This window comes from Protopterus annectens, chromosome 4.part0 (genome assembly GCF_019279795.1).
Source record: "Protopterus annectens isolate FY-2018-M chromosome 4.part0, PAN1.0, whole genome shotgun sequence".
Classification (NCBI taxonomy): domain Eukaryota; kingdom Metazoa; phylum Chordata; order Ceratodontiformes; family Protopteridae; genus Protopterus; species Protopterus annectens.
The window spans coordinates 887,884,802-887,905,527 of record NC_056733.1 but is presented as its reverse complement, the minus strand read 5'-3'; the positions used below and the strand labels follow the sequence as shown (position 1 = coordinate 887,905,527).

General features: G+C 45.7%; 1 protein-coding gene across 1 annotated transcript in view; it reads left to right on the top strand.

The window, feature by feature from the left end:
• Window positions 1–374: 374 nt before the first annotated feature.
• LOC122800361 (mediator of RNA polymerase II transcription subunit 15-like) overlaps window positions 375–20,726 on the top strand; it is a 200,005-nt gene continuing 179,653 nt past the window's right edge. The window contains exons 1-2 of the mRNA XM_044069811.1: window positions 375–379; window positions 1,220–1,324. Coding sequence (XP_043925746.1) covers window positions 375–379; window positions 1,220–1,324 — 110 coding nt within the window. The remainder of the gene's footprint in view (window positions 380–1,219; window positions 1,325–20,726) is intronic.

Sequence of the window (20,726 nt, the reverse complement as noted above, 5' to 3'; positions counted from 1 at the left end):
AAATTCATGGATGCAAAATCCATTTCTTTTATCAAAAGAAAATTTAAATTTTCCTATAACTTTACAGGATAAATTGTTGGAACTAGCCACTGATGAAGGATTGAAGATGAAATTTGAAAATGCAGCATCACATGGCTCAGTTTGGATAAAAGTTAAAAGTGAAAATATCATGAACTTGCTGAAACTGCTTTAAAATCACTTCTTCCATTCCCGTCAACATACCTCTGTGAGACTGGTTTCTGTAGTACGAGTGCTGAAACAAAACATAGAAACAGTTTAGATATACATTATCCCATTCGAGTAGCATTGCCAGCTATCCAACCTCGGTTAGATAAGTTAATAAGCAAGAGACCAGCTCTTTTGTCTCATTAAAAATGAAGTATGTATTTAACATGCTCATTCAAAGTGTGCTTATATAGATATTTAATTTAAGGACTTGCTGTTTCACTGATGATGTTTGCTTCGTTAGTCTTTCAACTTTTTCTGATTTTATTAAAATTCTGTTTGAATCTAATAAATTGTCTTGTATTTTGTCTGTTTTTTTTTTTTATTCTGTTTTCTAGTAATTAACTTTTGTTGTAGTTGACAAATGCAGGAGTACCCAACAGACTGGAAATAAAAACAAGTGGTCTTCCACCACAGATAATTTTAACAAGCACTGCTCTAACTACTGTTTTTTAAAACAACTATGCTTGAGAAGTCTCCTACTCAGCCAGGCTTTTCTTCATTTCAGCCTCCGGTTTTTGGAAGCTATCAATTTATCTGAATAGCTGCTTAAAGCTTCTTCCATTTTTTCCTGGCATATTATTTGAGTTGATATTTTCCTTCAGTGTTTAGTTTATTTTTATCAGCTTTGAGTACATAATCATTTTTTTTCCTCCAGATTATTAGAAGTCATGTCTTGCAACAAAGCTGAAGCTTGAACTGCTTTTTGGTGAATGGCTGCGGGATTCCTCCCAAAGAGTGTTTTCTCTTTAACTTTTCTAGTTGATTTTCTTTCAGGCTCTCTAAATTTCTTCTTTGCTGGCATCTAGGTAGTGTACTTACTAGCCATTAACTGAATTTTACTAAGGTGGCAGAATTATTAGCCCCTGTCTGTTTCTTTTTTCACACTAGGAGAGCTGACATTCAGCTGTTGATTAGTGTGCAGTCATCTTGGAAGTCATATCATGACCTGTTTTTACAAATACTTTTAAGAACAAAATTATTTTATTAACAGTTGCTTCCTCTTATTAACTTTAATCTGTAACTCTGTTCTAGACAGGAAAAAGGACCTCAGTAAAATGAAGAGTCTGCTAGACATCTTGACTGATCCCAACAAAAGGTATGCTGAATTAATCATTTATTGTTCTTGTTTCCTTTGAGAGAGTTACCCATGTGAAAAGTAAAATGATTTTGTTTATTACTATCAGTTTGGCTTCTGTAGCTATCCACAGTCTCTTCTCCATTGAGTTTTTGGGGATGGGGGTGTGAGATGTTACTCTTAATATGAGCTTGTGTTTTTGTTTTTTTTAATAGTGTACAAGTGGGAATGAACTGGCAATAAATGGGGCAGAACACGCAGTGTGACACATTAAGCATACCAAGCACATGCTTCCATGTGTGTGACAGTGCGAAATCTACTGCACCCCTATCCCCAATTATTGGAATTAAATATGATAACAGTATCCCTTTGTTGACAAGGTAGGTCCACTAGACACACAGTTCTTTTCAAGGGCAACCTGGGAGCAATGTCTGGTTAAGTGTCTTGCTCAAGGTCACATAGTGTGTATATGAGGACTGAGGGAGTCTTTCCCTGTACTATAGGAAGTACAGCTCACTGCCTCAACATTCTACACCAACTCTCAGGTGCTCAAGGTCACACAGTGTACGTATGAGGACTGAGGGAGTCCACCCCTGTACTACAGGAAGTGCAGCTCACTGCCTTTACATTCTACACCAACTGTCAGGTGCTCAAGGTCACACAGTGTACGTATGAGGACTGAGAGTCCACCCCTGTACTACAGGAAGTACAGCTCACTGCCTTTACATTCTACACCAACTCTCAGGTGCTCAAGGTCACACAGTGTACGTATGAGGACTGAGGGAGTCCACCCCTGTACTGCAGGAAGTACAGCTCACTGCCTCAACATTCTACACCAACTCTCAGGTGCTCAAGGTCACACAGTGTACGTATGAGGACTGAGGGAGTCCACCCCTGTACTACAGGAAGTACAGCTCACTGCCTCAACATTCTACACCAACTGTCAGGTGCTCAAGGTCACACAGTGTACGTATGAGGAATGAGGGAGTCCACCCCTGTACTACAGGAAGTACAGCTCACTGCCTTTACATTCTACACCAACTCTCAGGTGCTCAAGGTCACACAGTGTGCCTATGAGGAATGAGGGAGTCCACCCCTGTACTACAGGAAGTACAGCTCACTGCCTCAACATTCTACACCAACTGTCAGGTGCTCAAGGTCACACAGTGTACGTATGAGGACTGAGGGAGTCCACCCCTGTACTGCAGGAAGTACAGCTCACTGCCTCAACATTCTACACCAACTGTCAGGTGCACAAGGTCACATTGTGTGCCTATGAGGAATGAGGGAGTCCACCCCTGTACTACAGGAAGTACAGCTCACTGCCTCAACATTCTACACCAACTGTCAGGTGCACAAGGTCACATTGTGTGCCTATGAGGAATGAGGGAGTCCACCCCTGTACTGCAGGAAGTACAGCTCACTGCCTCAACATTCTACACCAACTGTCAGGTGCACAAGGTCACATTGTGTGCCTATGAGGAATGAGGGAGTCCACCCCTGTACTACAGGAAGTACAGCTCACTGCCTTTACATTCTACACCAACTCTCAGGTGCTCAAGGTCACACAGTGTACGTATGAGGACTGAAAGAGTCCACCCCTGTACTACAGGAAGTACAGCTCACTGCCTCAACATTCTACACCAACTGTCAGGTGCACAAGGTCACATAGTTTACGTATGAGGACTGAGGGAGTCCACCCCTGTACTACAGGAAGTACAGCTCACTGCCTTTACATTCTACACCAACTGTCAGGTGCTCAAGGTCACACAGTGTACGTATGAGGAATGAGGGAGTCCACCCCTGTACTACAGGAAGTACAGCTCACTGCCTTTACATTCTACACCAACTGTCAGGTGCACAAGGTCACATTGTGTGCCTATGAGGAATGAGGGAGTCCACCCCTGTACTACAGGAAGTACAGCTCACTGCCTTTACATTCTACACCAACTGTCAGGTGCTCAAGGTCACACAGTGTACGTATGAGGACTGAAAGAGTCCACCCCTGTACTGCAGGAAGTACAGCTCACTGCCTTTACATTCTACACCAACTCTCAGGTGCTCAAGGTCACACAGTGTACGTATGAGGACTGAGGGAGTCCACGTTTACTTTTTATGACAGCTGTTGAAACTTTTTCTATGAGAAAAAAAATAAAGCTAGGAAAGTGTTTTTTATTGATATCACATGATTTTTAGTAACTTTTAAATAGGAGGATTACTTTTTACTTATATGGCAAAAAAGTTTAATTTAAAACTACTTTTTCTGAGATAAAAGTTTTGTTTATTTACTTTCGCAGACTGAAGTTGTGTTTAAAGTGCTTCTGTATTTTTTTATTGGGGAAAAGCTACTTTACCACTTACCTGTATTACTGACTACTGTTGCCAGGCTTCCCAGGGAATATGGCATCTTTTTTGGGTTAACCATGGAAAAACCTACTGGTTCCTTCTTCCAGCCACAAACAGAAGAAAATTAACACCCTTTGCCACCACAGCAAGCTGCTAAGATCTAAGTCCCTTGACCCTTCCAGTTCAGCTGTTTGTGGTAAGAGAAAGAGATTATTCATTTTCTGAAGAAATTCTTGAATTTGAACCACAAAATGATCATGAAGGGGCAGATTTTATTTTGTATTATCAAGTTGGTAATAGTGTGGCTTCTGCAAGTCCCTTCAAATAATTCTCTTGTACTGAAACAGTTTCCAAACGGAATCATCTGTTTCAGTAGGAATATAACATTCCACTGCCTAAAGAAGTATTCCAGTTTATTGCATCTGGATTTTCCTGAACCTACTCCATTTCCTACTGCACTGTCAACATTGGAGGATGTTTTTGTCTCAGCCTCTTATTTGCCTGATAGTGCCCCCCTGCTGCCCTGACGAAAGCATGTTACAGGTATGTGCTGCTTAACATTCGGGATAGACTTTATCCCATAGAGCATTAAGAGAACACCCTATACTTTGCATTATGCTTTGCTTAACGTCAGTCTGCACTTCTGCCATTTGCATTTACATCTGCTTAGCACAGTATGGATGTAAATGCAGTCGGACATTGTGTGGAAGGATGTTAAGGGGTATAGATAGATATAGATGTACATACACACACTAATCACAGGTCAGTCCCAGCAGCTACTACTCTGCCTTTTATAATCCTGAACAGCAGACTAATTAACACATTTGCTTCCTGAGATCTTCAAAGCCAGGAAACTACTTGCTTCCTGAGTATCTGAAAAATGGTATGAGTTACAAAAATGTAATATGTGGAAGCTGATTGGTAGGTAGTGTGCTTTACATTGGTGTTACCATCAGATTGTCTGCATATCTTGATTTTATATTGCAGATATTAGAAAGGAAAATATATTTTGTATGCCAAACTTAATTAGTGTGGTCAAACAATTTAATTTCTGTAAGTATTAAGTATGCAAGATAAATCCAAGATTTCAGTGGCTGAAATGTTCATCTGTTTGAGAGCTTTAGCAAACTGCTTTTCAGTGATACTGCAGAAGCTCTTCAAACTGCACATATAATAGCTTCACAATATTTAAAAACTAATATTAATCTATAAAACTGTGTGTGTCAGATGGCAAGTATCAGTGGCAACCTAGTGATCCTTAATGTTTTGTATAATATGGCACGATTTGTTCTCCTGTAGGTCACATATCTTTAAAAAATATAACTAATAGTCACAGTTGCTTTGCCAAAAAAAGCATTTATATTTGAGAATGTCTTCAGATAACACAGCATGTCCTAACCCTAGTTTTTACCAGTCCTCGTTGTTTGCATGCACCATTGGTAACATGATAGTGTCACAATGTCCTAACCTTAGTTTTTTACCGTCCCCGTTGTTTGCATGCACCATTGGTAACATGATAGTGTCACAATGTCCTAACCTTAGTTTTTTACTAGTTCTTGTTGTTTGCACGCACCATTGGTAACATGGTAGTGTCACAATGTCCTAACCTTAGTTTTTTACCGTCCCCATTTTTTGCATGCACCATTGGTAACATGATAGTGTCACAATGTCTTAACATTAGTTTTTTTACTGTCCCCGTTGTTTGCATGCACCATTGGTAACATGGTAGTGTCACAATGTCCTAACCTTAGTTTTTTACCAGTTCTTGTTGTTTGCACGCACCATTGGTAACATGGTAGTGTCACAATGTCCTAACCTTAGTTTTTTACCGTCCCCATTTTTTGCATGCACCATTGGTAACATGATAGTGTCACAATGTCTTAACCTTAGTTTTTTACTGTCCCCGTTGTTTGCATGCACCATTGGTAACATGGTAGTGTCACAATGTCCTAACCTTAGTTTTTTACCAGTTCTTGTTGTTTGCACGCACCATTGGTAACATGGTAGTGTCACAATGTCCTAACCTTAGTTTTTTACCGTCCCCATTTTTTGCATGCACCATTGGTAACATGATAGTGTCACAATGTCTTAACCTTAGTTTTTTACTGTCCCCGTTGTTTGCATGCACCATTGGTAACATGGTAGTGTCACAATGTCCTAACCTTAGTTTTTTACCAGTTCTTGTTGTTTGCACGCACCATTGGTAACATGATAGTGTCACAATGTCTTAACCTTAGTTTTTTACTGTCCCCATTGTTTGCATGCACCATTGATAACATGGTAGTGTCACAATGTCCTAACCTTAGTTTTTTACCAGTTCTTGTTGTTTGCACGCACCATTGGTAACATGATAGTGTCACAATGTCTTAACCTTAGTTTTTTACTGTCCCAATTGTTTGCATGCACCATTGGTAACATGGTAGTGTCACAATGTCTTAACCTTAGTTTTTTTACTGTCCCCGTTGCTTGCATGCACCATTGGTAACATGGTAGTGTCACAATGTCTTAACCTTAGATGTTAAGTTGTCTATCTCGCCTTCATTCTTGCTGGATGGGTTCGGAGCCGACCTCGGCTCCACTGCCACTCTAAAAGCTCGAGAGTTGGTTCCACCGGCTCGAGGCTCCCCTTATATCCCACAATGCTAGGCGAGAGTTACCTCAGATCTCGTTTGCCGCTACAGCTATCGAGGTTGGTTTTCTACCGGTTCTTGGTAAGTGACTTTTTCTTGTGTAATTTAGTCTATCAAAACCCCTTTAATTTTAATATTTTTACTTATTTCCCTTAGTTTAGAGAAATTTTTATCCCCGTCTAAAAAATTCCCGCTTTTTCCCTCAAGAACTTTAGGTTCTTCCCTTGGGCCTACAGGCCTTTTCTCTTCCCTAGTGGAGTGTGTGTATTATTTTAAAATCCTAGTTAGTGGTTTTATTATAATTTAAACTTGACAGGGTGTAATTAGTGTGTTTGTGTGTGTGTTTGTTTACACCTGTTTAAAAAAATGTCTAAGGAAGCAAAGGTCTCCGGATTCAAGAAGTGTGATGCGTGCTGTCAGAAAATGTCTCTGACAGACGCTCACACTTCTTGTGTCTACTGTCTGGGACCTTTGCACCTGCAGGACTCCTGTGCTGTGTGCCATGGCTTCAGCCCCAGGGTCCTGCAGGAAAGAAAAAATAAATTGATATTAAGAGGCTTACTCAAGCCAGAGGATTCCCTTTCTGTTTCTACAGGGAAGCCCTCTAAGGCATCTAGGTCTTCGGCTCCGACAACTGAGCCGAGACCTAAGGTTTCTCAACCTCTGCCTTCATCGGCTCCGGCTGGAGCCGATAAGTCTCAGTCCACAGTTTCTGTGGCTCCCTCGGCCCGGAGCCGAGGTATTAAGTTCCGTGTCGGCTCCGACCAGACCTTCGGAGCCGACAACTAGGAAGAGGTCCAGGTCACCATCTCTTGGCTCCGTTCATTCGGCTCCAGGATCTCCCCTGCTGTCTGAACGGAGCCAAAGATCTCACTCCTCTAGGTCATCGAGGCTGTCGGATCATGACCTTCAGAGGGTAGTGAGTCGACTTAAGTCCGAGGCACTGGCCCAGATGCTTCAGAGCCTGACTCATCAGTCGATGCCTGCCCCGGTCCATCATTATATTCCTCCTTCGACTCTCTTGAGCTCGGAGCCGGGTCGCGTCGGAACCGAGACTGTGATAGCGTCGGAGCCGATACAATTGTCTTCGGCTCCATCGTCGGCTCCGATTTCTTCCTTGGAAGAATCTCGGCGCCGGACTTCCCTCGTCGGCTCCGAGGGGGTGAGTGGCATCGGACCCTTGTCCGACCCCCCTCTCCCTCTCGGTGCTTCGGCGCTGGTGAGTTCGGCTCCGACATCGGCCTCGGAGCCATCACTGTCGGTGCCGAGGGGGGTTCTTAGCTTCTCGGAGCGGGGACCTCTGGCTCTGCCTGACAGGGGTGCATTCGAGGTCATGCGGAGTGTGTTAGAGCCTATCTCTACTCCACAGTCGGTTCCGTCAGCCCCTCCCTCTACAGTGCCTCAGGTTAAGTTGACTCACTCCCTCATCCCGGACCGCAGAGAGCCAGCTCCTCAGGAACCCCCTGTGGGGATTTCATCCTCTTCCGAGGCCTCTCCTGATTTGGCAGAAGAGCCCCCTCGGAAGAGGAAGTGTAAGAGGAAACACATTGACTCACCTGAGTCCATCACGTCAGACACAGATTTGGATGATTCTGAGGGTTCCCCCCGTTCCCCTTCTGAAGATGTCTCATTTGCAGACATCCTAGAGATCCTGAAACAGAGGGGAAATTGGCCAGCCCTCAACCCTTCAGAGGACGAATCTGTGTATCTTGAGGCATTTGGCTCTCGCCCTTCCACCTCCTGGGTGTCCCCCCCCCTTGACCCCCTCATGCAGGTGGTTGCTAAGAAGGCATGGACGGCTCCTGATTCAGTGGACCCCACTCCCAGGAGACCCTCCAAGTTCATAACGGCACCAGCAGACAAACAATTCTTAACAAAAGGAGTTTCTGTGGATGCTATGGTGGTAGCTGCTGCCACTAAGAAGGAGCTAGCTGATCCTTCAGTACCTGTCCATCCACCTAACAAGGAATCTAGGTCCATGGACAGGTACGGGAAGCTGATGTTCTTGTCAGCGATATTTACCATGCGTTCGCTGAACTACCTGTGCCATTTTACTCGTCTTCAAAGGGACTTGATCAAGGAAGCGAGTGAAATGTTAAAGGACCCTACAGCTGCGGGTTTCCAAGATAAGATGAACACGCAGCTGGCTACCCTTAACTCCATAACCAACTCCTCCATGCGCCTTCTTTCTTACGCGGCTGATGGAGCGAGCAGAGCCGCAGGGACAGGTGTGGCCTTACGTAGGCATGCCTGGATGCGGCTATGCAATTTTGGACCTTCAAGACGTCTTTCACTAACTCCCCATTTGATGGATCATCCCTCTTTGGTCCTCAAGTGAAAGAAACCTTGACTAGGTGCGAAACTGATGGCAAGACCCTTTCTGCCGTCGGAGTCCGTTTTTCTACTCCTTCTAGGCCTTACCCCAAAGGCCAGAAAGGTGGAAAGATGTGGTTCCGTAAACAGAGTCATTTCCCCGCCAGAGGCAGAGGCGGGAATAACAATGGTAGACGTCGCCCTAGGGGCAGGGGGGGTCCGCAGAACCAGGGCAATCGGGAAGTCTTCCCTGACAAGCCCTTTCAGCATCCCTGAGGTGTTGCCCGACTGCCCATCTTCGGAGGCAGTCGGGGGAAGATTGTCACTGTACCCAGAAGCCTGGCTATCCCTGACTCAAGACAAATGGGTACAGTCCATCATTTCCGAAGACTATTCTATCCCCTTTCTTCGCATTCCAAATCAGTCAAAAAAATCCCTTCCAGATGTTCCACCCGCTCAAAGGGATCTAGCGGTTTTGGAGATTTCAAAACTGCTTGCAAAAGAGCAATTCAGCCAGTTCCAGCAGACCAGCAAGGATCCGGAATCTACTCAAGGTTCTTTTTAGTTCCAAAGAAAACAGGGGACTGGAGACCAATTTTGGATCTCAGTGTCTTGAACAGATCAGTCAAGAAAACAAGATTTCGGATGGTCACGCTGCAATCCATCCTTCCCTTTGGGCAAAGGAAACTGGATGTGCTCTATAGACCTTCAGGATGCGTACTATCACATAAAAATGAACAGATGCTCCAGAAGATTCCTCCGCTTCAGGCTGGGAACCAGTCATTTTCAGTTCAGGGCCCTGCCCTTTGGTCTCACCACTGCCCCCCGGGTGTTTACCAAATGCATGGCAGTGGTAGCTTCTCACCTGAGACGACAAGGATTCCAGGTGTTTCCATATTTGGACGACTGGCTCCTCACAGCTCCCACCAAGCATCTCCTTCTGATGGCCAGGGATTACACTTTTCGCATTTGTCAAAAGCTGGGTATTTCAATAAATTGCGAAAAGTCTGTTTTGTCGCCTTGTCATACTATTACCTACATAGGCTAAATCTAGATACAGTAAACATGTCTGTAGACTAACACATCAGAGAATAACAGACATTCACAAACTGGTATCACTCCTTTTCAACAACAACAGAATCAAAGCCAGGTTAGTTCTGAAAGTGTTGGGAATTATGGCAGCGGCCATACCTCTGCTTCCATTAGCCAGATTCCACATGCGGATCCTTCAATGGATGCTCTTTACTCAATGGTCATACCAGCAACTTCCAATGTCTCACACCATTGTGATCACGCAAGCGTGCAAAAATCATCTCATGTGGTGGATGTCTTCCCTCAGCTCTTGTTGGGAAGACCCTTTGTTCCACCTCCTCCGGTTGCTACTCTGACAACGGATGCCTCCCTGATCGGGTGGGGGCATTATCAGGGCAGGACGGTCCAGGGCACATGGCAACCAAACGAATGCCACTTGCACATAAATGTTCTGGAGATGAGAGCAGTGCTTTTAGCGTTGCAAGCCCTTCAAGACTCTCTTCCCTTGGGAACGATTGCAATCCAAACAGACAATATGTCTGTAGTGTGGTACATCAACAAACAAGGTGGAACCAGGTCATACCCCCTGTGTCGAGAAGCACTCAGACTGTGGCAATGGGCGATTTCTTCTCAGCGGTTTCTGATAGCAATGCACATCCCCGGAAAGTCCAATCAAATTGCGGACAAGTTGAGCAGAGCTATACTCATGCCTCACGAGTGGTCTCTGAAAGACTCTGTAGTGAGAGAAATTTTTCTCAAGTGGGGTCAGCCTTGCTGCGATCTTTTGCTACTCCCCAAAACAGCAAGTGCAGAGAATATTTCACTCTATTCCCTTTACCAGGCCAACCCAGCAGAGACGCTCTAGTCCAAGTTTGGCCCGGGACTTCTGTATGCATTTCCTCCCTTCCCACTAATCTCTCAAGTGATACAGAAAGCTATCGCTCAGAAGGCCTCATTGATCCTCATTGCTCCTTACTGGCCTCGACAAGTGTGGTTCCCCTTTCTACATCGCTTTCTTGAGCGACCGTGGAATCTGGACCTAGTTCCAGATCTTTTGATCCATCAGTCGGGTCAGTTTCATCGCTCCTCCCTCCCCTCTGAACCTCACTGCTTGGTTCCTCCAGTTCCAACCTTAGCCAGGCTTCCTCAATTATCTCACTCTGTTAGAGATATTTTGATAGCTTCCCATAAATCTTCCACTCGGAAGATTTATTTGAGTAAGTGGAAACGCTTCACATATTGGGCTCAAGGAAAGGACATAGATCCTTTCACTGCTTCCATCCAATTAGTCCTTGATTTTCTAGCTGAACTCTTCCACGCAGGTTCATCTCCCTCTACACTTAAAGTTCAATTGGCAGCTATTTCTAATTTTCATGTGGGTATTTCTGAATCTGCCTTAATGTCCCACAAGCTTTGCAAAGCCTTTTTGAAAGGAGTTTTTCTTCTCAGACCTCCTATAAGAAATCCTCCTTCTCCTTGGGACCTAAATTTAGTTCTTGCTTCTTTGATTCTCCCCCCTTTCGAACCTGCAGTCTCCTGTTCTTTAAAATTATTATCATGGAAGACTCTTTTTCTGGTAGCTATTACATCAGCTAGAAGAGTTTCAGAGCTTCAAGCACTCAGCTGTCGGCCTCCTTATCTTTTGTTTCATAAGGACAGAGTATCCTTACGAACTAACCCGTCCTTTTTGCCTAAGGTGGTCTCGACGTCGAATCTAAATCAAAGCATTGATCTACCTGTCTTTTTTCCAGAATACTCCAATAGGTCTGAACAAAAATTACACTGCCTGGATGTTCACCATCAATTGAGGTACTACTTGGATAGAACAAAACAATTCAGAAAATCTGATCAGCTGTTTGTCTCCTATGCGGAAAGCAGAAAGGGACTTTCAGTTTCAAAGGTATCATTATCCAGATGGCTAACATCTTTGATTTCCCTTGTATATGAAATTAGACATCAAAAGCTGCCTAATAAACCTAAGGCCCATTCCACCAGAGCTTTGGCTACTTCTTTAGCCTTCCAAGACAGACTGCCTATTGACACCATTTGTGCAGCGGCTACTTGGGCTACTCCTCACACTTTCATTTCTCATTATAAGTTGGATTTAGCTTCTAGGCATAGAGCTAACTTTGGTTCCACTGTTCTCAGGAGTCTGTTCCGTTAGGCCACCCGGGACAAGGTGCTAGGGACGCGGTCCCATCCAGCAAGAATGAAGGCGAGATAGACAACTTAACATATAGAGATGTTCTTACCATAACGTTCCATGTTAGTTGTCTTCTTCTCGCCTTCTTCTTGCGTCCCACCCTCCTTCCCCCTGGCCTGGATAGACCTAGAGGAGTTGTGATTGTGACCTCTCTTTCTACCACCTCTTTCTTAGACATATGCTGTTATGCATATTTCCTGGTTCAGGATGTAGGTCACCCTTCTTTCTTCCTGTTGTTAGAGGTGGACTCTGTTTACAGTTATACTGTTACTATTATAAGCTGGGGTTAGCTTACAAACGAGATCTGAGGTAACTCTCGCCTAGCATTGTGGGATATAGGGAGCCTCGAGCGGTGGAACCAACTCTCGAGCTTTTAGAGTGGCCGAGTCGGAGCCGAGGTCGGCTCCGAACCCATCCAGCAAGAAGAAGGCGAGAAGAAGACAACTAACATGGAACGTTATGGTAAGAACATAACTTCTATTTTTTTACTGTCCCCGTTGCTTGCATGCACCATTGGTAACATGGTAGTGTGTCAATGTCTTAACCTTAGTTTTTTACTGTCCCCGTTGCTTGCATGCACCATTGGTAACATGGTAGTGTCACAATGTCCTAACCTTAGTTTTTTACTGTCCCCGTTGTTTGCATGCACCATTGGTAACATGGTAGTGTCACAACTCTTCTTTCCTCCTTCCCTGCAGCATCAGCTCTCTCAGAGGGTGAGAGAAGCAGGCCCTCTTCTTCATCTTAAAAGGGTTTTATTCAAGAATGTTTCTGGTTCTAAAGAAAGATTTATTTATTTATTTATTATTTATGTATTTTATATTTGTTGTCCGGGTTTGTCCAACTGGGCTACAATTGCCTGTTTTCAGCAGAGGCCTGAGGAGAAAAGCTCCAACAGAAAAATAGAAATTTTACATACTGAATACATATAGACTACATTCATCAGTACCACACATTATTACAATACAGTGTCGTACATTAAACTGTGCCAAGTGAAATGCATAGAAATACATTCATCAGAGGGATATATTCAAAATTACATATTATATACATAATAGTGCAATAGTTACATAGCTGAAATATTTTACTAGTTATGTTTGTACAGTGATGTACCAAGAGGAGAAGATAAAGTAGTAAGTTTGTTTATTGAAGGGAAGGATGAGAGAAGGGAAGTAGAAGGTTATAGGGGAATGTTTATGGGGGATAATTACATTGGCAGGTCTATTTTTCATGAATGTATTTTCTTGTAGCGGTATTGAATTGATTGGGATGTTCAAGGGATATTATATCTAATGGTAGGCGATTTCAGGCCTTGGAAGGGTTAAAGCTATAGATTAGTTGACCCATTTTGGTCCTTGGTTTGTAGATTTTTAGTAAACCTTGTTCAGAACTGTGGAGTAATCTAGTGGGTAGGTAATGAGAGATTAGAGATGCGATAGTTGGACAGAAAGAGGGTTTGTAGAGAATGAAGTGAATCTGAAACTGATTATACTGAAGCAGGTTAGGTAATTCTAGCCAATTTAGTTCTTTTAGTGAGAGACAGTGATGGGACTTGTAAGAATTTTGGGCAGCAAATCTGGCAATCTTGTTATAAGTTGTTTCTAACTTGTTTAGTAGTCCAGTGTTGAGGCTGCTACACCCGTCTGCTTCTGTGGCTCCCCTCGAGGAAACAGTTTCAGAAGCGCCATCTGGCACATCCGCAGACATGTCTGAAACATCTAATGTGAAGTTGTTCAATCTCGCCGTTTGTTCTTGCACACGGGTCGGAGCCGAACCCTCAGCTCTGAATCGGCCACATCCCAAGCTCTGCATCTAAGAGAAGCTCGAGGCACAGTCCCTATCCCATGATCCCCTGCTGCTAACCCTCAGATCTAGTTTGCCGCTGCAACAGGTCTCGTCGAGTGAGAGCTCGGGCCAGTATAATCTATATTTTTTCTACTTATATATACATATATTTAGCCAAAATTCTTAGATTTTTGAAGTTTTTGATTGGATAGATAGTACAGTATAGTAGTTAGTATGGTGTAGTTGTGTGTGTTTTAAATTAGCGTTAGCTTGTTTGGGAGTGGCTGCCTCTAGACCTTAGGCCATTTTCCCTTTTTTCTGTCAGGGCTCTGGCAGAAACTGTTACTGATAATCCCCTAGTTAATCGATAGTTTCCTTACTAGTTGTGTGTTTCTTAGTGACAGTACATTTTATATTTTTCTCTTGCTGATATAAATTTAGACTACTGTTATTATTATTAGGATTAGTGTGGTGTGCTTTTTACATGTATAGTTGCATTTGCTTTTCTTTCTAAAAAAATGTCAGAAAAAGCCAAATCTGGCTTTAAACGTTGCCAGTGTGGACAGAAAATGTCCATAACTGACAACCATGTTTCCTGCGTCTATTGTCTGGGTCCTTTCCATCTTCAAGAGGATTGTTCCATCTGCCACTCGTTTAGTAGCAGAGTGATGATGGAGAGACGCAGGAAACTGGTTGAGAGAGGTCTCCTGAAGACGGAGTTTCAGGAGACATTGGACAAAGGCGGACCAGCCTTCAAAGGGGTTGAAGTCTTCGAAGGTATCGGAGTCCAGGTCATCGGCTCCGAGTACCTCTTCTAAGATTCGGTTGCTGGCTCCACAGACCTTGGAGCCGAGCACCGAGATACTGCCTCGAGTCGAGGTTCAGGTCTTTGAGCCAGAATCAGAGGTACCCCCTTCATCGATCCTTCGCTAGGTGACCTCTTCGGCCCCTTCGACCCATTCCTGTAGACTGTCTGGCACCGATGTGGATCGAGTGGTGCAGAAACTGATGGAGAACACGGCCTTATCCAAACTGATTGCGGTTTCGTCCCAGTTGGTTTCGAAGCTTGAGACCCTTCCAGTCCCATCTCTTGATCCTCCTCCGAGACCCGTGGAGTCATCGGAGCCGAGAGTCGAGGATCTGATGATCGTGGATCCACCGGGGCCGAAGCCTTCCTTAGTGCTCTCTGCTCCACTGACCTCGACAGCCTTGGTACCCTTCAAGGGGTCTCGGAGCCAACAATCTCTCCTTGGTTCTGGGGGGGAGAGTCGAACCGAACTTTCAGTTCCGACTCTTCCCCTCGGTGCAGATTAGTTCGGCTCCGTCCTCTGGATCGGAGCCTGTATTTCCAGGTCCGGGGAGGCCACCATCTTCTTCGGAACCGGTGGAACCCTCGGCCCGGGGTTCCGGTGCTTTCGAGGCCATGAGGAAGGTCTTGTCTGCTAAGACTTTCACATCATCAGACTCCTCTTCTCCCTCCCCAAAGGGTCCATGTTCTGTCGCTGCACCACTGATCCCGGCCAAGCGTAGAGACCAAAAGCCTCAGTCAACCCCAGAGGGTGAACCCTGCTCCTCGGAAGCTTCACCAGATGCCCCCTCTGATGATGTCCCGAGAAAGAGGTTGTGCAAGAGGAGGCACATTGATTCCCCACAGGAATCTCTGACATCGGATACCGACTTGGATGAGTCAGAGGGGTCCCCACGGTCCTCCTCAGAGGATGTCTCGTTTGCCAACATCCTTGAAATTCTCAAGCAAAGGGGTGACTGGCAGTCCCTTGCCCCCACTGAGGATGAGTTGGTGTTACTGAAGGCTTTTGGGGCTCAACCTTCCACCTCCTGGGTAACTCCGCCCTTTGACGAGTTAATAGCTCGAAGGCCGTGGGAGTCCCCTGATACATTGGAACCAGTCCCTCGGAGGCCCAGTAAGTACATCACTGCCCCACAGGATAAGGCATACCTCACCAAAGGGGCCCCAGTTGATGCTATGGTGGTGGCAGCGGCCACCAAGAAGGAAATGTCTGAAGCATCTTCCTCTGTTCATCCTTTTAATAAGGATTTCAGGACGATGGACAGGTACGGGAAGCGCATCTTTAGTTCAGCAACGTTTTCCATGCGATCACTGAACTACCTCACTCACTTTACCCGTCTTCAGAGAGATCTCCTCAAGGAGTTGGGAGATGCTCTTCAGGGTACCACAGATGCTGAGGTCTCAGACAAGGTGACAGCACAGCTCAATACCCTAAACTCTATCGTGAACTCGTCCATGTGGCTCATTTCATATGCAGCCGAAGGATCGAGTAGGGCTGCAGCTTCAGCGATCGCTCTGAGGAGACAATCCTGGATGCGCCTATGCTCCTTTGCGGAAGCCTTTAAGTCTTCCTTTATGCCCCTTTTGATGGCTCCTCCTTGTTTGGGCCCAAAGTGAAGGAGACGCTCACTAGGTGTGAGCAAGAAGGAAAGACCCTGTCTGCCGTTAGGGGTCCGTTTTTTCGTCCCTTCTAGACCATATCCCAAAGGGCAAAGAGGTGGAAAAATGTGGTTCTGGAAGACTCAGGGAGCTTTCCAATCCACACCTAGTGAAACCCCCTCCAGAGGCAGAGGAGGGGGAAGGAATGGAAGACGCCACCCAGGTGGCAGAGGGGGGTCCGCAGAACCAGGGCGACAGGGATAGCGTCCCTGGCAAGCCCTTCCAGCACTCCTGAGCGAAGGCCCAGCTGTCCTGCTCTAGAGGCAGTCGGGGGTCGCTTGGCTTTATACCCAGAGGCCTGGCTAAATCTCACTTCAGATTCCTGGGTAAAAAGCATAATAACCAGAGGATACAATATCCCGTTCTTAAACAATCCTCCTATCCAAAAAAGATTCCCAGATGTTCCACCCAATCTGAGGGATCAGGCAGCCATAGAAATACAAAGGCTGTTAGAAAAAAGAGTCATCCAGCCAGTCCCGGCAGACCAAATAGGATTCGGAACTTACTCAAGGTTCTTTTTAGTTCCAAAGAAAACAGGGGACTGGAGGCCAATACTGGACCTCAGCAAACTCAGTACCTTCGTGAAGAAGGAAAAATTCCAGATGGTCATGCCACAATCGATCCTTCCGTTTCTTCAAACGAACGATTGGATGTGCTCTATAGATCTCAAGGATGCGTACTACCACATCAAAATGGCCAGGCCATCCAGAGATCACCTGCGCTTCCGGCTGGGAGCCAGTCATTTTCAGTTTCGAGCTCTGCCCTTTGGCCTCATCTCAGCCCCCAGGGTGTTCACCAAGTGCATGGCAGTAGTGGCGTCCCACCTGAGACGACTAGGATTCCGAGTGTTTCCATACTTAGACGACTGGCTCCTAACCGCCACCACCAGGCATCACCTATTGCAAGCCAGGGACTATGCAATCGATCTCTGTTCCCACTTAGGCATAACTCTAAACTTCGAAAAATCTGTCTTATCGCCCTCACAGCATATATCATTCATAGGAGCAGAATTGGACACTACCTTATTCCCTGATCAGACTTCCCTATTCAAGGGTCTCAACCCTGAAGGAACAGGTTTCTGTTCTCCTAGAAAACAAAAGGGTCCCAGCCGCACAGGTTTTGAAAGTTGTAGGTATGATGGCAACAGCCCTTATCGCGGTCCCCCTAGGGAGAATGCACATGAGGATCCTCCAATGGCTACTCTTCGCACAGTGGTCTTACCAACAGCTGCCGTTGTCACACAACATCCTACTCACGGAATCGTGCCAACGGGATCTTCGTTGGTGGATGAACAGTCAGGAACTTACGATAGGCCGCCCGTTTGTTCTTCCTCCCCCTTTAGCCACAGTGACCACGGACGCTTCCTTGATAGGGTGGGGGGGGACTTTTTCAGGGGAGAACAGTTCAAGGCCAGTGGTCGGAAATGGAGTACAAACTGCACATCAATGTCCTAGAGCTAAGAGCAGTGTTCCTAGCGTTGCAACACTTTCACGACTACTTACCTCAGGGAACAGTGGCAATTCAAAAACAAGCAAGGAGGAACCAGGTCTTACCCCCTATGCAGAGAGGCCCTGAGGATCTGGCAATGGGCTGTGTCCACGGAACGCTTTCTCATAGCAACGCACATCCCGGGGGCGTCCAACGTAATAGCGGACAGGTTGGGCAGAGCCATCCTGTTGCCTCACGAGTGGTCCCTCAAAAATCAGGTAGCAGAGAGAATTTTCCGCAGATGGGGCCAGCCTTGCTGCAACCTTTTTGTTTCCCCCTTGAATGCCAAATGCAGAAGCTATTTCGCCCTACTTCCTCCTCCCGGGGGCGCCCCCAGGGACGCACTTGTAACACGATTGGCCCCCGGGTCTCCTATATGCCTTCCCCTCCTGTTCCACTAATCTCGAAATTTCTGCAGAAAGCCAAGGGTCTGGAAAGGACGATCACCTTGATAGCCCCATTCTGGCCTTGACAAATCTGGTTTCCCCTTCCTCCAAGCTCACCAAATAGAAGAACCTTGGACACTGTACCCAGTGCCAGACCTGCTGACCCACTCGTCAGGAGTTCTTCGCCCCTCTCTCTCGTCCCTCAAACTGACAGCATGGCTGCTCCACTTCCCAGCTTAGCCAGGTCGGATCTTTTATCTCCAGTAGTACAACATATTCTGATTTCTTCCCACAAATCCTCCACTAGAAAGTTGTATAAGAGCAAGTTGGGCCTCCAAACAAGGTTTAGATCCCTTGGTTGCTCCTATTCACAAGATTCTGGAATTTCTATCTACTCTTTTTCACCAGGGGTCTTCAACATCCACCATAAGGGTATAGCTGGCTGCCATATCTAATTTTCTTGTGGGAGAAGGAGGCATGACAATTATGTCGCACAGGCTTTGTAGGGCTTTCATGAAGGGAACTTCTCTCCGACCACCTATTCGGAGCTCAGTCTTTCCTTGGAATTTAAATCTGATGCTATCCCAACTCATGCTTTCGCCATTTGAACCAGCTTCGGCATGCCCACTGAAATACCTTTCTTGGAAAACTCTTTTTCTGGTGGAAATCACCTCGGCCCGCAGAGTGTCGGAGCTGCAGGCACTGTCAGTTAGACCTATTTCACCCAGACAGGGTCACCTTACGTACTAATCCATCTTTTCTACCAAAGGTCTGCTCAGAATCGACTCTTAATCAATCCATAGAGCTTCCCACTTTTTTCAAGAATCATACCAATAAGCTGGAATACATGCTTCACAAGTTGGACGTGCACAGACAACTGAGATTTTACCTAGACAGAACAAAAGAATTCAGGAAATCGGACCAACTATTTGTGTCTCATGCAGACAGTAAGAAAGGACTTGCAGTCACAAAAATCACGCTATCCAAATGGCCCTCAGACTGCATAAACTTTGTTTATTCATCTTCAAATCAGCCTACTCCCCTCAAAATTAAAGCTCACTCTACTAGAGCTGTTTCTACTTCTCTGGCACATGCGGCACTCTTGCCTATAGATACCCTTTGTACTGCAGCTACCTGGGCCAAACCTCATACGTTTATTACTCATTACGAAGTGGACAGGGCCTCCAGGGACAGGGCTTCCTTTGGTTCCACTGTCCTCAGGAATGTTCTCCCGTGAGCCACCCAGGGGTTAGAGTCCTGGGGACGCTACCTGTGTGTAAGAACAAACGGCGAAGTGAACAACTTCACATAAAGAAGTTATGTTCTTACCATAACGTTCCATGTGAGTTGTTCATCTCGCCTTTGTTCTTACATTCCCGCCCTCCTTCCCCCCTCCATGTTCTGGAGAAACAGGTACGACTCGTGGCTAGTCGTCTTCTCATGGTTCCCTGTGACTGCCTGTGCCCATGTATGCTTGCGTAGTCAGACAGGTATAACATAGTTGCCTGTATTTATATTTACCTTCTAGGGATATATGTGTATAGGTAAATTTGGTGCGTATGCATGTGTAGGCAGGTAGATATGTTGTTACCTGGTTTCTTTGCAAACTAGATCTGAGGGTTAGCAGCAGGGGATCATGGGATAGGGTATGTGCCTCGAGCTTCTCTTAGACGCAGAGCTTGGAATGTGGTTGACTCGGAGCCGGGGGGTTGGCTCCGACCCGTGTGTAAGAACAAAGGCGAGATGAACAACTCACATGGAACGTTATGGTAAGAACATAACTTCTTTTTATTTCCGAAGTCGAGGGGAAACCAGGTTCCTTTGGATGCCCTTCTGGATCTCAGGAATCCGAGTCTTTCCTTTGGTAAGGCCTCAGAATGTAGGCTTAAAGTGTCTCCCAAAACTACTCCTTTAAAAAGGAAACAAAAAACTAAACATTTATCTACCCGTCCTGAAGGACCACTGGACTGGCAGTCTTTTACTCAGTCCCTGATGCAGGCCTTCATGGCCCTTAAGCCTACAACCTCCTCAGCCCCCTCTCTTCCAGTGCTCAGCCCAAGGCCTACTTCTGCAACCTCACTCCTTCCCTCTATTCCCCAGGAAGAAGAAGAGGAGGCCCTCTCGTCTTGCTCTGAGATGTCTATCACCTACTCATCCCAAATAGCCTTCCCCCTGGAATCTTATTCTCCAGATGAGGATTCCGTTGAAGGAGGTTCCCCTTCAGAGGACATAACATTTGGTGAAACTATCACTAAGATTAAAGAATACTTCAAATGGAATACTTCCCAAATGACAGAAACTCAGAAAAGATACTTTGAGTTGTTTCAGGTTGAATCACCCTCCCCATCAGCCATTCTTCCAGTGATCCCTGCATATATTGACGCTTTTACGTCTTGCTCTAAGAACCCTGACTCTCAGCTACTTGCGCCAAAGAGACCACACCGTTTCTATAAAGTGCCTGATGACCACAAATTCCTAGTAAATCCCCCCTTGTCGGACCCCTGTTATAGGTGTGGCCCCAGATAGACTATCTAGACTGCTCCCTTTGTCTCTTTTACTTTCAGATAAGGACAGTAAAATTATGGATAGGCTGGGCAAGACTTGTACCTCTTCCACCCTGGCCTTCAGAGGAGTTAACTGCCAAACACATGTGGTGAAGTATGCCTTGGACTTGGTATCCCAAGCCTCTACACTTCTGAACTCCCTACCTGACTCTCCTAACAAAACTGAAGTACCATCTAAGCTGTCCCTGGCATCCCAGGTGGCCAGGCAC